Genomic DNA, 13,688 nt, shown 5'->3' on the forward strand with positions numbered 1-13,688 from the left:
AATGAAAAATCTTTCGAAAGGACTGGAAAAACTTTAAACAACAAAATTTTATTTTTGATTTTCTTAATATTGATTGGGTAAATAATTTATATCATATAACAGATGTTGATCAAGCTTTCAAAACTTTTTATGATCTTGTCCAAGACCTTATTGATCAACATATACCAACTGTTATTGTGACCAAACGCCAACAAAAAACTCGGGCTAAACCATGGATCACCCCCAGAATTATTAAGTCAATCTCACAACGTCAATTTTATTCTAGGAAATATATTCAAACCAAGGACCCTATTATGAAATCTTTTTACTATCAAAGATATAAAACATACAAAAATCTCATAGTTACTCTTACACGTAAGAGTAAGAATAATTATTATTCCAGTTTTTTCTCTGTTCATGCTACAAATATTTTGAAAGTCTGGGAAAGGATCAGAGATATCATAGGATCTGATTCCAAATCTTCTCCTTCATCTATTCGTGTCAATGGCCATCTCAGCTCTGATCCAAACATTGTTGCCAATGGCTTCAATGACTTTTTTACATCTATTGCAGATACTGTCCGTTCCAAAATTGGTCCAACCAATCGTCACTTCTCTCACTATCTCAAAAATCACATTAGGAACTCTATTTTTCTTGATCGTGTTAACCCTGCTGAAGTTTTACTAACAATTAATTCTTTATCCTTTAACAAATCATCTGGCCCTTATAGCATTTCCCAAAAAAATTCTTCGTCTTCTAAAGTTTGATCTCTCTGGACCCCTTTCTTTTCTTTTTAACCTTTCATTTGAATCTGGTTGTTTTCCCACAATGCTTAAACTCTCGAAAGTTATTCCCGTTTTCAAAAACAAAGGCTCTCCACTTGAAATATCCAATTATCGCCCTATATCTCTCCTTTCCAACATAGAGAAAATTCTTGAGAAACTTATGTACTCTCGTCTTATTACTTTCTTAGATTCTCATCGAGTATTTTTTGAGCGCCAGTTTGGTTTTTATAGATCTCACTCAACCATCCATACCTTACTTAATATTGTTGAACGTATTTGGAAATCTCTTGATGATGGTAACTTTGTGTATGGTGTTTTTGTTGATTTGCAAAAGGCTTTCGATACTGTTGATCATTCTATTCTAACCACTATGGGGTTAGAGGAAAGGCTTGACTTTTATCATTTTATCTGAATCCCATGTCTCTATTTCATCTAATAAACTCTATTTAATCCGAAACTTTTCATTTCGCTGATACCCATATTTTCATTTAATGATGATCTTTGGAGTTAGATCTGCTAAGGCTTTCAAACAAAATGCTGGGAAAAGACAGACTGGTTCCTTCTTAAAATTGGAGGTAAGAAAATTTTTCAAAGTTTTTTCAGCTAAACTTTGCCAGAGCTTATATCTAAGCTCAGGCACTATGTTTTTAGTTAACATTTATTATCTCTTTCGTTCCCATCTTCAATATGGTGCCAACTCTGGGGTCTTGACAATACCACCTCTAAGAAGAAAGGCCTTACGTCTTATTACCTGTCTGGACAAAACGCACTCCGCTTGCAGCTCTACTCTATCATTTTTGTTTTGATTTAACTTTGTATTTTAATGACCATACAAGTCATTCATTTGAGAGCTATGCATGTTAGCCTCCACTGACACAAGTTACCCAATCTCACGGTAATCAATACACCGTTTAGTAGTGTCGACTGCGCACGCGTCTAAGCAATTTTCCATTGTTTTGATTTTAGTGATCGCGGGAAACTACGGGGGAGAGCGTAAAAAAACGGTAGGTAAAAATTTGGTTTTCATAAGGAAACTCAGCAGAAAAATGGTAGGTAAAGAACTCCTTTTAATCATAACTTCTTTTCCTCTTGATGAATTTATGTGAAATTTTCAGGAGAGATCCATGAAATTATCATTGATATCATGTTCAAATATATATAAGTCATTCTTTTTAAAGGAAAGAAAAAAATTGACAATGTTTACATTCCTCTAACCTTTCACAGTACTAAAGTGCGCATTTTTACCTACTGTTTTCACGGTGGAACACGGTGGAGGAGGCGAGACTCCTAAACGGTGTATAGTCTAGCCAATCAATAACCTTTTTTGGATGGAGGTCCAGCAGGAATGAAACCTGTTTATATCATTGTTTTTAGCAGAACGCTCTTTAAAAAAGGTCTATTGATACAACACCTTTTGCGAATGCGTTTAGACGAACAGGCATTTGTGCAAGACCTTAAACTCTACAAGCGAAAAATGCATAAACTTTGCCTATTAATACACTTTAAACCAGAGTTTTTTTCATCAAATGACCTTGGAAAATGGTTTGGCTGAACGTCCTAAAAATTTCTTTTGACTAGGACGTGAAAACCGTTTAAAATGATGTTATTTCTCGCGTTGATAGCAAAAAATTACCGGAGGAAACGAAACACGGACTTTTTTAAACTCTTGAAGTTTAAATGTTGCCCGCGCTGCGCCCGATCTAAGCATTTTTCTTCGGTTTAATTTTATTTTTTTTAACTGGGAAAAACGTAGTGAAACTTACGAAAATTTTTTCAATCCTTTTTTTTTAAAAGCAGTATCAAGTAAAATAAGGTCAAATTCTAGGGTTTTTGCAAGTCGCGCGGGCGGGGGGAGGAGGTTCTTTTATGTCGAAACTTACCTGCACAACCAATGTTGAAATTAACGTTCATTGATAAAGAAATGGCGTAATCACATTTGTCGAAATTTAAAAAAAAATCAAAACTGTTTTACACCAAGAAGGCCATCTTTGTACATTTTTGCACTTTGTTTTTTTGTATTTTTTATTTGATGATTTCGACACGAGTCGGTATTGACTAAAAGTCTCATCGTTCGACATATCTCGATTAAGGCACCATCACTAGATAACTAGAGGACAAAAAATTAAGAGCGATGTTTGAGGGACGCGTGTTTCCGTGTTTGCATAAACGATGTCTTATTATATCCCAAGCGTGATTCTTTATTTGCTACAACTTCGAAAATCGGTGGAATGAATCGGATCGCTGCACTCCTGTTAAAACGGCAGTTGTTTGATGACGGGACGACACAAAACTGCTTCACGATTTTGAGCTTCAAAGCCCTAACTTGACCTGAAAATGGTCCACAAATGTTCAGGGTATGTTTGGGCAAGTTTTTGAAGAAAGAAATATACAAAAACAACACACCTAACAATAGACAGTCTTAGATCCTTTTCATCGAAATCGTACTCAAATTGTTTGCTTTTGTGAACGGGTAAATCATCTCCCATTTTTTCTCTTCACTGTGAAGCTACCATTTTAAATCTTAGAAGATTGTAAACAAATCTCGCGCCGTAAATGACGTCTTTCGAGATGTTTGTAAACACATTATGGTACCGATGAAAAGGGTTAGAAAAGCAGAAGGATGAACAAGAAAGATTTAAAACTTTCTTGGGATGACACGAGGAATTAAGTAATAAAATTTGGATTTCTGCGTTTTCAAAATAAAAGCAATTTGGTTGACTGGATGAGAACGACTTCATTTTTTTGTTTTGTTTCTGTTCATTAGAAAAATTCTTTGAAAAACACGAAAATCGTACTTTTTTTTTTCTTTTTTTAATTTAAAAGCATTTTAAAATTTCTGTGGTATAAAGCCTAATTTGAAATCCAAATAAGTGGGGGGGGGGGGGTTTTAATATTAAATTTTGTGAAAATTTTTGAAAAGTGCTTATTGAAAGGCAAAAAAAAAAACCTTCAAAAAATTTTCCCAAAAATTACATAAGGTGGAATAAAATTCTGGCTTGGAAAGTTTTTCGAAAAAATAAATTAGGGACGAAAACTATTAGAGTACCTTGAAGAGTTCCATTAATTTTAGAATTGATTATTATTTTTTTTCTTACTAACGTTCGATTAATTGTATTTTTTCTTTCTTTTACTAGTCTAGTATCTGAGTACCTCTGGTCCGGATATAACCAAAAACAGTTAGTTCCTAAGCGGAGGAAAGGGACTATATTTTGATGTTTCAGTTTGAGTTGTCTTGTAATATATCTCTTGTTAGTTATAACTTGTCCTTTGATTCAAGCCAAAAAATTGTCGTCCATTTTGCCCCGACTATCGGTGAAAAAATCACAACTACGTCGTCTTTTCGGTGAGGCAAAGGAATATAGATAATTAAGACGTTTACAATTATTATCGGTTCCTGAAAATTTGATTTTAAAATGAAAATTAGGTCAAATTTCACAAAATTATCTAGAGGAAAAGAAGTTATGATTAAAAGAAGTTCTTTACCTGCCATTTCTCTGCTGGGTTTTCTTATGAGAACTGGATGTTTACCTACCATTTTTTACAGGGGAGAGTGAAGTTTCCCGTGGTTGCCAAAATCAAAACAATGGCAAATTGTTCATACGCGTGCGCAGTTGAGACTGTTAAACGTTGTATTCTTGAAATCAACAAAAATCAAAATTGCTTCACGATCGATTGAAGTTTCTAGCTTCCTCTAAGATTCGTTGAAGAGCAAGAACTTGGCTTAAAGTAGAACGACCACTTTGAAAACCGTTTTGATTTTTACACAGAATGGGTTCAACATGAACTCGGATTCTATTCAGAAGAAGCTTGTTATAGATTTTTGCTGCGATTGGGAGAAGAGAGATACCACGATAGTTTGTGGCAAGACTAAGTAAGGTCTCCCTTTTTTGGTACTGTAACAATGGTCGATTTTAACCAGTATTATGTTATAAACAAGTCATAAGAGGTCAAATTTTGGTAGATAAGGCTTTCTAGGCCTGAAGAATGACCCCTTGAATAGGAATTCACCAGCAGCTCATATTTGTAGTAATTTAACTTAAGTCTTTTTAGCTTTGACGTGACGAAGTAGTCTTTTGAGTTTTTTTGATTTTCAATAATGATTCAAATATTTTGAAACTATTTTCTCAGATTTAAATGTTTTTGTAAAGAATTGGCTATGATAGATTGTGGACAATAATCCGACAATTTCAATAAATTCTTTTTCTTTTTTCTAGTAAAAAAAACAAAGCAATGAATCGAAGTATGAATAACAAAAATCCAAAGATATTTGTCTATCTGATATCAGGCTTTCTTTTGGGGCTGGTTATACGTCTCAAATTTTCATCGTCATATCAAGCACTTTCGAAATGTCACGATAAAGTTATTTTGGATCAAAAAGAACAATCTAAATCTGGTCGAAGCATAAATATAGAAAAGCCAGTAACAGTAAAGGCAAAACCAAATCGATTTAACAATGACTACAGGCCTTATTTTGTATACAGTGAGCTTGGTTTCAAAAATCTAATGTTTGTTGGTGTCAAAATAAGTGAACAACAACTTATGACCAATGGTGTGACCATTAATAACACGTGGTCTTCAGATGATCAGACTGTTGTTTTCTTCACACCGTACTCAAGAGACAGTGAATTTCATAACCGATTTGTGAAGAAATTAAACCTTAACGTCATTCAATTACCAGATATTGTGGACACGTCGAGTGATTTGGAATTTTCATTGCGTATTGTACAATATATGAAAGATCACCATTTGAATAAATATAACTGGTTTATTTTGAGTAATGATAATGTTTATTTGAATATGGTTAATGCTGGAGATCATTTAAAACGGTTGAATTCGACACAACCAATCATACTGGCAAATAAAATTAAAGGAGAATGCTCTTCAAGCCATGGCGTTATAATGAGTCATACAGCTCTTTCAAACTATTACCAAACTGATGGAGCGGGTTTTCCTTCTGGGTTGTTATCAAAACTGGGAAATAAGGAAACACTTTTTTGCGTGAGTTTCTATTTCTTCTAATAATAAAGATATTTTCTTGCCAAGGTATTTACAATCTCAAACTACGTTGCATGCTTTAATCGATTGTGATTATTTGGAAACTTTTCTTTTTTTGTGAGAAACAAATTGCGTTTTTGCCTTTACCTTTCAAGGACTTTTTTACTATTAAATTTTAGAACTCGATTAAAATTTTACTTTTAAATTTACTTTTGAATCCACAAAGCTACAAAATCTAGTTTTTTGAAGGTAGATGAATTTTTCTGCTTTTTGCAGTAATCCTAATATTCTAAAACAACGGTTTTGACTTTTCTTTCGTTTTAGAATTCCGAACGATTTCTTAATATCCAAAGCAGCAATATGCAACGAGTTTTAGGAGATGGAAACACCCTAAATGTTATCTCTATTGCTCCTCTCAAATCAAACACGGATATGTTGAAATTACACAAAACTATCGTTCAAGAACGTTTAAAGGAAACTTTAAAAACTTCACGTAACTTACAAGCTTCGATCAAAGAATTTCATGATAGAGTGCCAAACGGTTTGTTCATTTTATTTACGTATATCTGAGTACCAATTAATGGCGATTTCAAGTACACAAATTTCCTATTAGTAGATTCATGTAAAAACGTCACGGAAAAAAAGTCGAGAAAAGCTCTGATTGGCTGAGAGATACTTTGGACATTTTGAGATGCAATTTATGTGTGCAATTTACAACCCATCAGAGCTCTACTCGACGTTTTTGTGTGACTTTTGTATGTGAATCTGCTTCTAAGGTGTGTGTTCGTTTTGACTTATGACGACAAACTGACGCTCTACACGACTGACCAGACAACAGACTACTCGGGACCATCTACAAACATCCAAAACTCTCTGGAACTGAAGTGACAGTTGACTGCTTTAAAAACTACACACTCGACTGGAAAATCCTACTCACAAAATATGACAGGTACATAATATTTGACAATTTATTAAATTGAATAAGCCTAGGAATTAGGCGAAATTATTCTTAATAAATTAGGAATTATCGACTTAAGAATATACGGTACGATGTTATTTTGTACTCAACAGCGTGATTTTCATTTGGTTCTAACTATAAAGTGTATTATCCTGCATAAATTATCATTCCTATGAACTAAAATCGTAATAAGTATAAACCCAGTAGGACACACGGCGTCTATAAAACGTTAGATGAGATTCTTAAACAACAGTTTTTGGCAACTCAGATGGTAGTAACCGAAGTGCAAAGGTAGGGCATTCGGGTGCTGCGATGCGCAAGATACCGGGATCAATCCCCTATTGGGTTATACCAAAGACCTCGCGCTTAATACGAAATAGTATTTGATTTATCTCTCTGCTTAATGCACATTTTGAATAGAAGAATATCTTAAAGAGAAGAATCGAGGGTAAATGGCGAGCAATCCAGGAAGAAAGAGTGGCGTCTATCATCCCTACCTTAGGGAAGACAGTTATAGAGAGAGGACTCTTCGGGTCGCCTCAGACTGCGATGGTACATTTTTTTCCATACAAAACTAAATGACCTTCAAAAAAGCCTACGCCTTTAAACCAATTATAAATTTTCTTTCAATTCTTAGATGTGTTGGAGAAGAAATTAACATGGCCACTAGGCTATCCGCGACCATTCCGACCATCATCAAGATTTGAAGTTATTCAATGGACATTATTTGATAAAAACAAGATGTATGCTTTCACTGATCAAGAGCCAACCTCATCTTTCCCTGCTTCATATTATGGTGATTTTACAGAGATTCTACAAACAGTAAAACAAGCTATCAATCAAAAATATGGAAATCGTAGATTGGAATTGTTAAATGGATATCACAGAGTTGATCCGAAAAGAGGTATTTTTACTGCCTTTTGAATCTTTTTTCACTATTTCTTCGTTAAAAGTTTACATTTTGTCTCCATATTTCGAACTTGAAAATAGAAATTTGTCTGTTCAAATTAGATATACCCAGTTTGAATGACAGTTTGAATTAGCAAGTCTATTGTATCTAAATTCTATGAAACGAAGCTTTTCTCTGATAGTACAAAATTTCTCTGACAACTTATCACCACAAAGTCTTCGGTATATATTATGATGTTGTAAGACAAGACAGACAGTGCAATTTTCCAATCGTTTCTCTCGGGTAGTAGTGAGTTTTATTTCGCAACACGAAATGTCTTCTGTTTCTTCTGTTTCAATGATGGTTACTCTTAGGTGCCAAATAACCCCCCCCCCCAATTTTTTTTTAAATTCCCAGCTACCAAAAGGAAAGTTCCTTGTTTTACTCTAAAAAGCCTAAATTTAGTCTATTTTGACCCTTTTTAGGGTTTTTAAAGGTCCATTTTCCAACCTCCCCCCGGTAATTAGGCCCCCCCCGTTTATTTAATTTGGAAAACTTTTCCAACCCCCCCCCCCTTTATTTGGCACCTAAGAGTAGTGGTTCATTTGTGTTTATCCTGACTGAATGAGGAAGATGGTAAATCAGACTTTGTTTGACTGTCCTCAATTTTGAAGGTCTGATCAGCGGGTTGTTCTAACGTTTATATCTCTCTTGCTTCTTGATTCCCTGGTCAGGATTCTTGACCCTTCCAAGATCTTAGTAAGATCTTGACAAGAATTTTGACCAGGGTACAGACACTATCGCTAAAGCTGTGAAATGACCGTTTCTTTAGGGGCAGAATATCTGATTGAAATGAAGGACAAATCGTCAGATAAAGTGTATCGTTATCAGTTACTTCGACCTTTCTCCAGAGTTGAATCACTTTCAATGCCAGCTGCAACAGAACAGAAAGGAATACACATTGTACTACCGTTACTCAAGTAAGTAGAAAATAACTCTTTTCATTATATCAATTTGGGTTTTTTAGAAAGTTTTGCTCTACCCAAAGTTGAAAAGATATACAATAGAGTCTATTTAGCTCGAACCTTTATTATAACTCAAATGTCTCCTTAACTCGAACAAGTTTTCACCTCCCTTCAGTTAACAATTCCTTATAGATACTTGCTCCATAACTCTTAATTACCTTAATTCAAACAAATTTGCGAATTCGCGTTTCTCGGGTGAGTTCGAGCTATGGAGATTCCACTGTATTGGTATCACCTGGGACTAGTAAAAGATCGTTAAAATATTGAACAGTCTTTGGATGATATTATGTTATGTTTTATTTTCTTCCATTGCTTTTTTCTATTTTTCTAATGACGTTACAGCATATCACCTAAACATATATTACTCAGTATGTATTGAAATAAATCATTGCTGACCTTGCTTCCTATTTCAAATACTTAATTTCTTTGGTATTTTTCTTTTCGAAGGGATGACATGAAATATTTTGAAAAGTTCATGCAAATGTACAAAAGACTTTGTTTACAATCTGGAGAAAATGTTGTTCTTCTAACTGTCTTTGTCAATATTCGTGATGGGAAGTTTGAAGAAGAAAAAGAACCGTTTCTAGAATTCAAAAATCTGATTTCAAGGTGCGAATTACTTGTGTTTAGGCTTTTCCTGAAAATTTGATTCTAAAATTCTAGATCTCCCTGGAGGATTTCCTGTATACCCTTAAGAGACTCCTTGATTTTTTCATGTACTGTGATACGTCTCATTTGGATTTTCACCGAAATTTTTTTGAGAGTACCTGGACCTGGAAAATCTAACCTCCTCAACATCTGGAATAGCCTAATAAAGTTTATATTGCGGAAAGAAAGGATGACTGATAGATTTGAAGAATTCCTTTCAAATTTCCTATCAAAATTAATTTTCACACAATTTCCACAGTCCAGAAATTAAAATTTCAGTCAAATCTTTACTTGTCTGTACACAGACCCGATATCTACGGCTAATTTCAAAAAACAATGATCTCATTCTTATCAACACTAAACAACCCCCAATGCAAACTTCTTATATTTTCAGATACAAGCAATCATACATGTGGGCTCAATTACCATGGTTACAAGTTGGTGTTAAACACATTTCTGATGTCTTGGTGATGGACATTGTGTCAATGAAACTACCTTCCAACGCTCTTATACTCTTGCTCTCACATCATAATCATTTCACTGTCAATTTTTTAAACAGATGTCGTGTTAATGTAGTGACTGGATTGCAGGTACAGTGGAACTTCTTTAACTGGAATCTCTATAACTCGAATGTCTCCTTAACTCGAACAAGTTTTCTGGCCCCTTCAACCTTATAAAGCTTAAAAATTCATAACTCCATAATTCGAACAATTGCATTTCTTTAGTTTCATCACCGTAATTAGATTCACCTTCTAAATTCAACTAGAGTGCAGAAGGAGTGTATTGAAGCATGTAATTAGGCACAGGATATTGTCTTTAGAAGGTTCTATATCCAACGTTTCGAGATGTTTGAAAACAAGATAGATGTGTCATCGCCATGTATCGAAATCTTCCAAAGATTTTTCTACGATTTTTCCTCAGAGACCAGTCAGACATATTTTTAACCATTCTGTCAGTATCTATTGCTTGATAATCACTTAAAATGAGAGCACACCATTGATTCTATTAACAATTTTAATGTTTTTTACTTTTCAGGTCTTTTTCCCCATTCCTTTCTTGGAATACAATCCAGACATTGTTTACAATGGCAAGCAGAAACCAGCATTTTCAGAAGTACACACCACAACCGGGTTCTGGGGTCGAGACTCATATCAAGTTGGCTGTTTCAATAATAATGATTATAAAGCAGCTCGTATGTGGAAAAATGACTTCCTTGATGAAAACTTGCCTAACAATAAAACTATTCTTGGTGTTTTTGAAGGATCCAATCTTAATGTTTTCAGAGCTTTGGATAGTGAACTTCATACTTGGTATGAGTTTGAGAATTGTGTTTCAGATGTCAAAACAAATAAAACCGAATGTCATTTTAAGAATTCACAAAGACTTGGTAATAGAGCTCAGTTAGCTCAAGTTTTCTTTGATTTTAATAATTCGAAAAAACCATAGACATATTATCAGCATTAGAAATATGTATTTTAGGCCCGGCGGAAGCGGGGAGACTGGGGAGACTTCCCCACTTTTGAGCAAATGAGATTTTTTTCTCAAATTCCTAGCAAATTTTATCTCATTTTGAGCCTTCAGCCTCCCCACTTTAAGGTCGTTCCCCGGATCTGTATTTTGAATATTTAGCATATTTTCTTAAGTAGATATGAGTTTTCAATTATCATTGTATTCCTCAGGGAAATTAATGCGTGTCCAAATTTCAAACATGTTATTAGGCCACTTATGATGACGTCATAAAACAAGAGAATTAAATATCTTGAGAACTACTCAGTAAAACTTTATGAAATTTTTACCAATGATATCAAAAGGAGTATTGGGCTCTCCAGAAAAAAGTTTTACATGGGGGTTGGAGGATATAACAAATTTTAGTGATTTACCCCCCGGACAGGGTGACTTTTGGCCCCCCGGACAGGCATCTGCTGACCCCCCGGACACACCAAATTACCCCCGGACAGAGCAAATTTACACCCCGGACAAGGCAAATTTTGATGATTTTTTGCTACCCCCGGACAATATATCCTGAACCCCCATGTAAAATTTTTTTTGGAAGAGCCCATTCTATGATTGTAAATATTTTGATGACGTCAGCAGAAATAGCAGAACATCTCAAAAGTGGCAGAAATTAAATTTAAGTAACAGTAATTTTCATTTTCGACATCGAAATACAATTCTTTTTTATGTATAATGGGTGCGAAAGAATTATTGAAAATTTAGACAATATGCATTCTTATTGAAACAGATTTCACGGGTTCTGAATAAAATGATTTGTCATTTGGAAAAATACTACTTTTTGATGCGACAGGGTTGATCTTACGGTGCTGTTAGCATTACATTTTGTTTAGAATTTTTCTCCTCGGGATTATCAAAAATTCTTTGTTTTATCTTCATTAAACTAAGATAACAAAGGATTTTGGAAAATTAACTGTGGATATCATCTGCCGAAAGTATCTGCTTGCATAATTCTAATCCTTTTATGCAATTTGTTTATCCCAACAGAGGTGTTATGCTATTACAGTGTGTATCCCAAAAAAAGCGGACATATTTTTATATAAAGTAAAATCTTCATGATTTATGAGAAATTTTATGACCCTTATGTACCTATAGGTCGTGTTCAGACCAAGGTTTAAATCAATTAGGTCTACAAGTTTCTTTTAGATTCCTTTTGTATTTAACGGCACGCTCCTCATTAGTTAAACCAAAGTTTAAAAAGGAATCACCCTCTGGTTTAAAAAAAAAGTTTTTACGATTTCGTTACAGTTTTCTGAATAGACGAAATCAGAGGGATTCCCTGAAATCTTTTTTGTTTCAAAGTATCTCAAGAGAGAAGATGACATGATTTCAAGTTAGGAAAGGAGATTCCTCGAGATCGCCAATCGATGATGACAAAAGAAAAGTGATTATAATTGAATTCCCATATCAACAAGGTACTACTTAAACCTTAAACTTAAACTTTCAGGTCTGAACACGACCATAATCTCCAAAACCTATTCAATCATCTTGAGAATTGAATATCTATTGATTGATCAGAAAATTTTAATCTTATTTCAACTATTCTAAACCCAGATTAAAAAATAAATAATTAGGGTTTTACTTTTATATAAAAATTTGTCCGCTTTTTTGGCGGACACACTGTATATTATTGAATTTTATAACGCATTATCTACGAAGATTTTTTATATGAGGGATTAATTTTTAATTGTATATATAATAACGACCTTTTCGTAAGTTAACGTCATGAGCTACATTTGCCTCGTTTTCAATTAAAGCTTTAATTAGTTATTAGACAAATGTATATGCTGCTAATCGTACTAATTGAAGTTAACGTCTCAATAAAAATACCGGCTTGTTAAGCATGTTAAAATGAGACAAGTTTCGTTCGTGACGAAAATTTATGAAAAGACCTATTTAGAATAGAAATACATTTAAGAAATTATCTATAAAATATATTATCGGCATCGAGAGACAAACGGGACAAACCCAGTGTTTTCAATGTTTAATTTCATTAACTTCAAGAGACCCAAGAGGCTCTATTCGTTTGAAAATCAAGTCAAGCCCATCTCAATATAATCTTTGCGGAGACAAATTGAAAAGATATTCAAGTGTAGAATAGTACCAAATCAAGTAAAAAAAAAAAAATTGGAAAATGAAGATGAAAAATGGACAAGCGCAAAACCCCAATTTCAATTAAATCGTGTCAAGTTACTGACTTTCTTGTCTTCGTTGTAGGTTATATCATTGAAACATACTTTAAGAATGAAATTTTTAAGGGAGGGATAAGAGAAAATGATTTTAGTGGTTGATTTTGGGATCGAAAAAATGATGAAAAAATGCCAAATAGATCAATCTTAAATGGTTTGGGGTCCGGCTATTTCTGGTTCCAGAATTTTATTCCGTTTAATGTCTATTTTATGTAAGGTTTTTAAAATTATGGCGATAAATGAATCAAGACAAATATCTTTCACTGTTTGTTCATCCCATATGATTTTACACAAAATTTACATTTTTCAAAGCTTGATTTACAATCTTCAGTCAAAAATTCTATACTGAAAATACTATACTGTACACTGTAAAGTCGCGCCAAAATAATTGACTTCGTTTCAGTCTTTGGTGCCGTGGAGTTTGAGGGTGAACTTATTTACATGCTGGCATTTCGAAATCAGTTCATTCTTTTGAATTTAACAGTTTCTCAGGTTGGCCGAATGTGGCAATATCTAATTTTTCATTAAGTCAGAGTAAAAATATCAGCGAAGCACGATTCGACGATTGAACGGTGAACATTTAAGGACTGTCTTCCAAGTAATCTTTGGGGAACGATTCTTTCGTTTCAACTTACCTCCAAATCTCCTTTGAAAAGTTCAGGTTCTTTTTCGTACTTTTTGTTGGCGAAGAATGACTTGTGGTTGGCG

The 13,688-nt window shown here is 34.1% G+C and overlaps 1 protein-coding gene across 1 annotated transcript; it reads left to right on the forward strand.

Annotated features, from left to right (window-relative positions):
* Window positions 1–4,982: 4,982 nt before the first annotated feature.
* On the forward strand, window positions 4,983–12,555 carry LOC136820046 (chondroitin sulfate synthase 2-like). Its single transcript, XM_067076279.1, has 7 exons — window positions 4,983–5,762; window positions 6,084–6,300; window positions 7,355–7,621; window positions 8,439–8,586; window positions 9,079–9,240; window positions 9,674–9,869; window positions 10,315–12,555. Exons 1-7 carry the CDS (start codon window positions 4,995–4,997, stop codon window positions 10,723–10,725), a joined length of 2,169 nt encoding a protein of 722 aa, XP_066932380.1. The 5' UTR covers window positions 4,983–4,994; the 3' UTR covers window positions 10,726–12,555.
* The last annotated feature ends 1,133 nt before the right edge of the window (window positions 12,556–13,688 follow it).

This window comes from Clytia hemisphaerica, unplaced genomic scaffold (assembly GCF_902728285.1).
Source record: "Clytia hemisphaerica strain Z4C2 unplaced genomic scaffold, Clytia hemisphaerica genome assembly, whole genome shotgun sequence".
In the NCBI taxonomy this organism is placed as follows: Eukaryota; Metazoa; Cnidaria; class Hydrozoa; order Leptothecata; family Clytiidae; genus Clytia; species Clytia hemisphaerica.

Coding starts and splice junctions, on each gene's coding strand:
- LOC136820046 (XM_067076279.1), top strand. CDS start 4,995: ATGAATCGAAGTATGAATAACAAAAATCCAAAGATATTTGTCTATCTG. Junction 5,763..6,083: donor ATAAGGAAACACTTTTTTGC/GTGAGTTTCTAT, acceptor CTTTCGTTTTAG/AATTCCGAACGATTTCTTAA. Junction 8,587..9,078: donor ATTGTACTACCGTTACTCAA/GTAAGTAGAAAA, acceptor TTCTTTTCGAAG/GGATGACATGAAATATTTTG.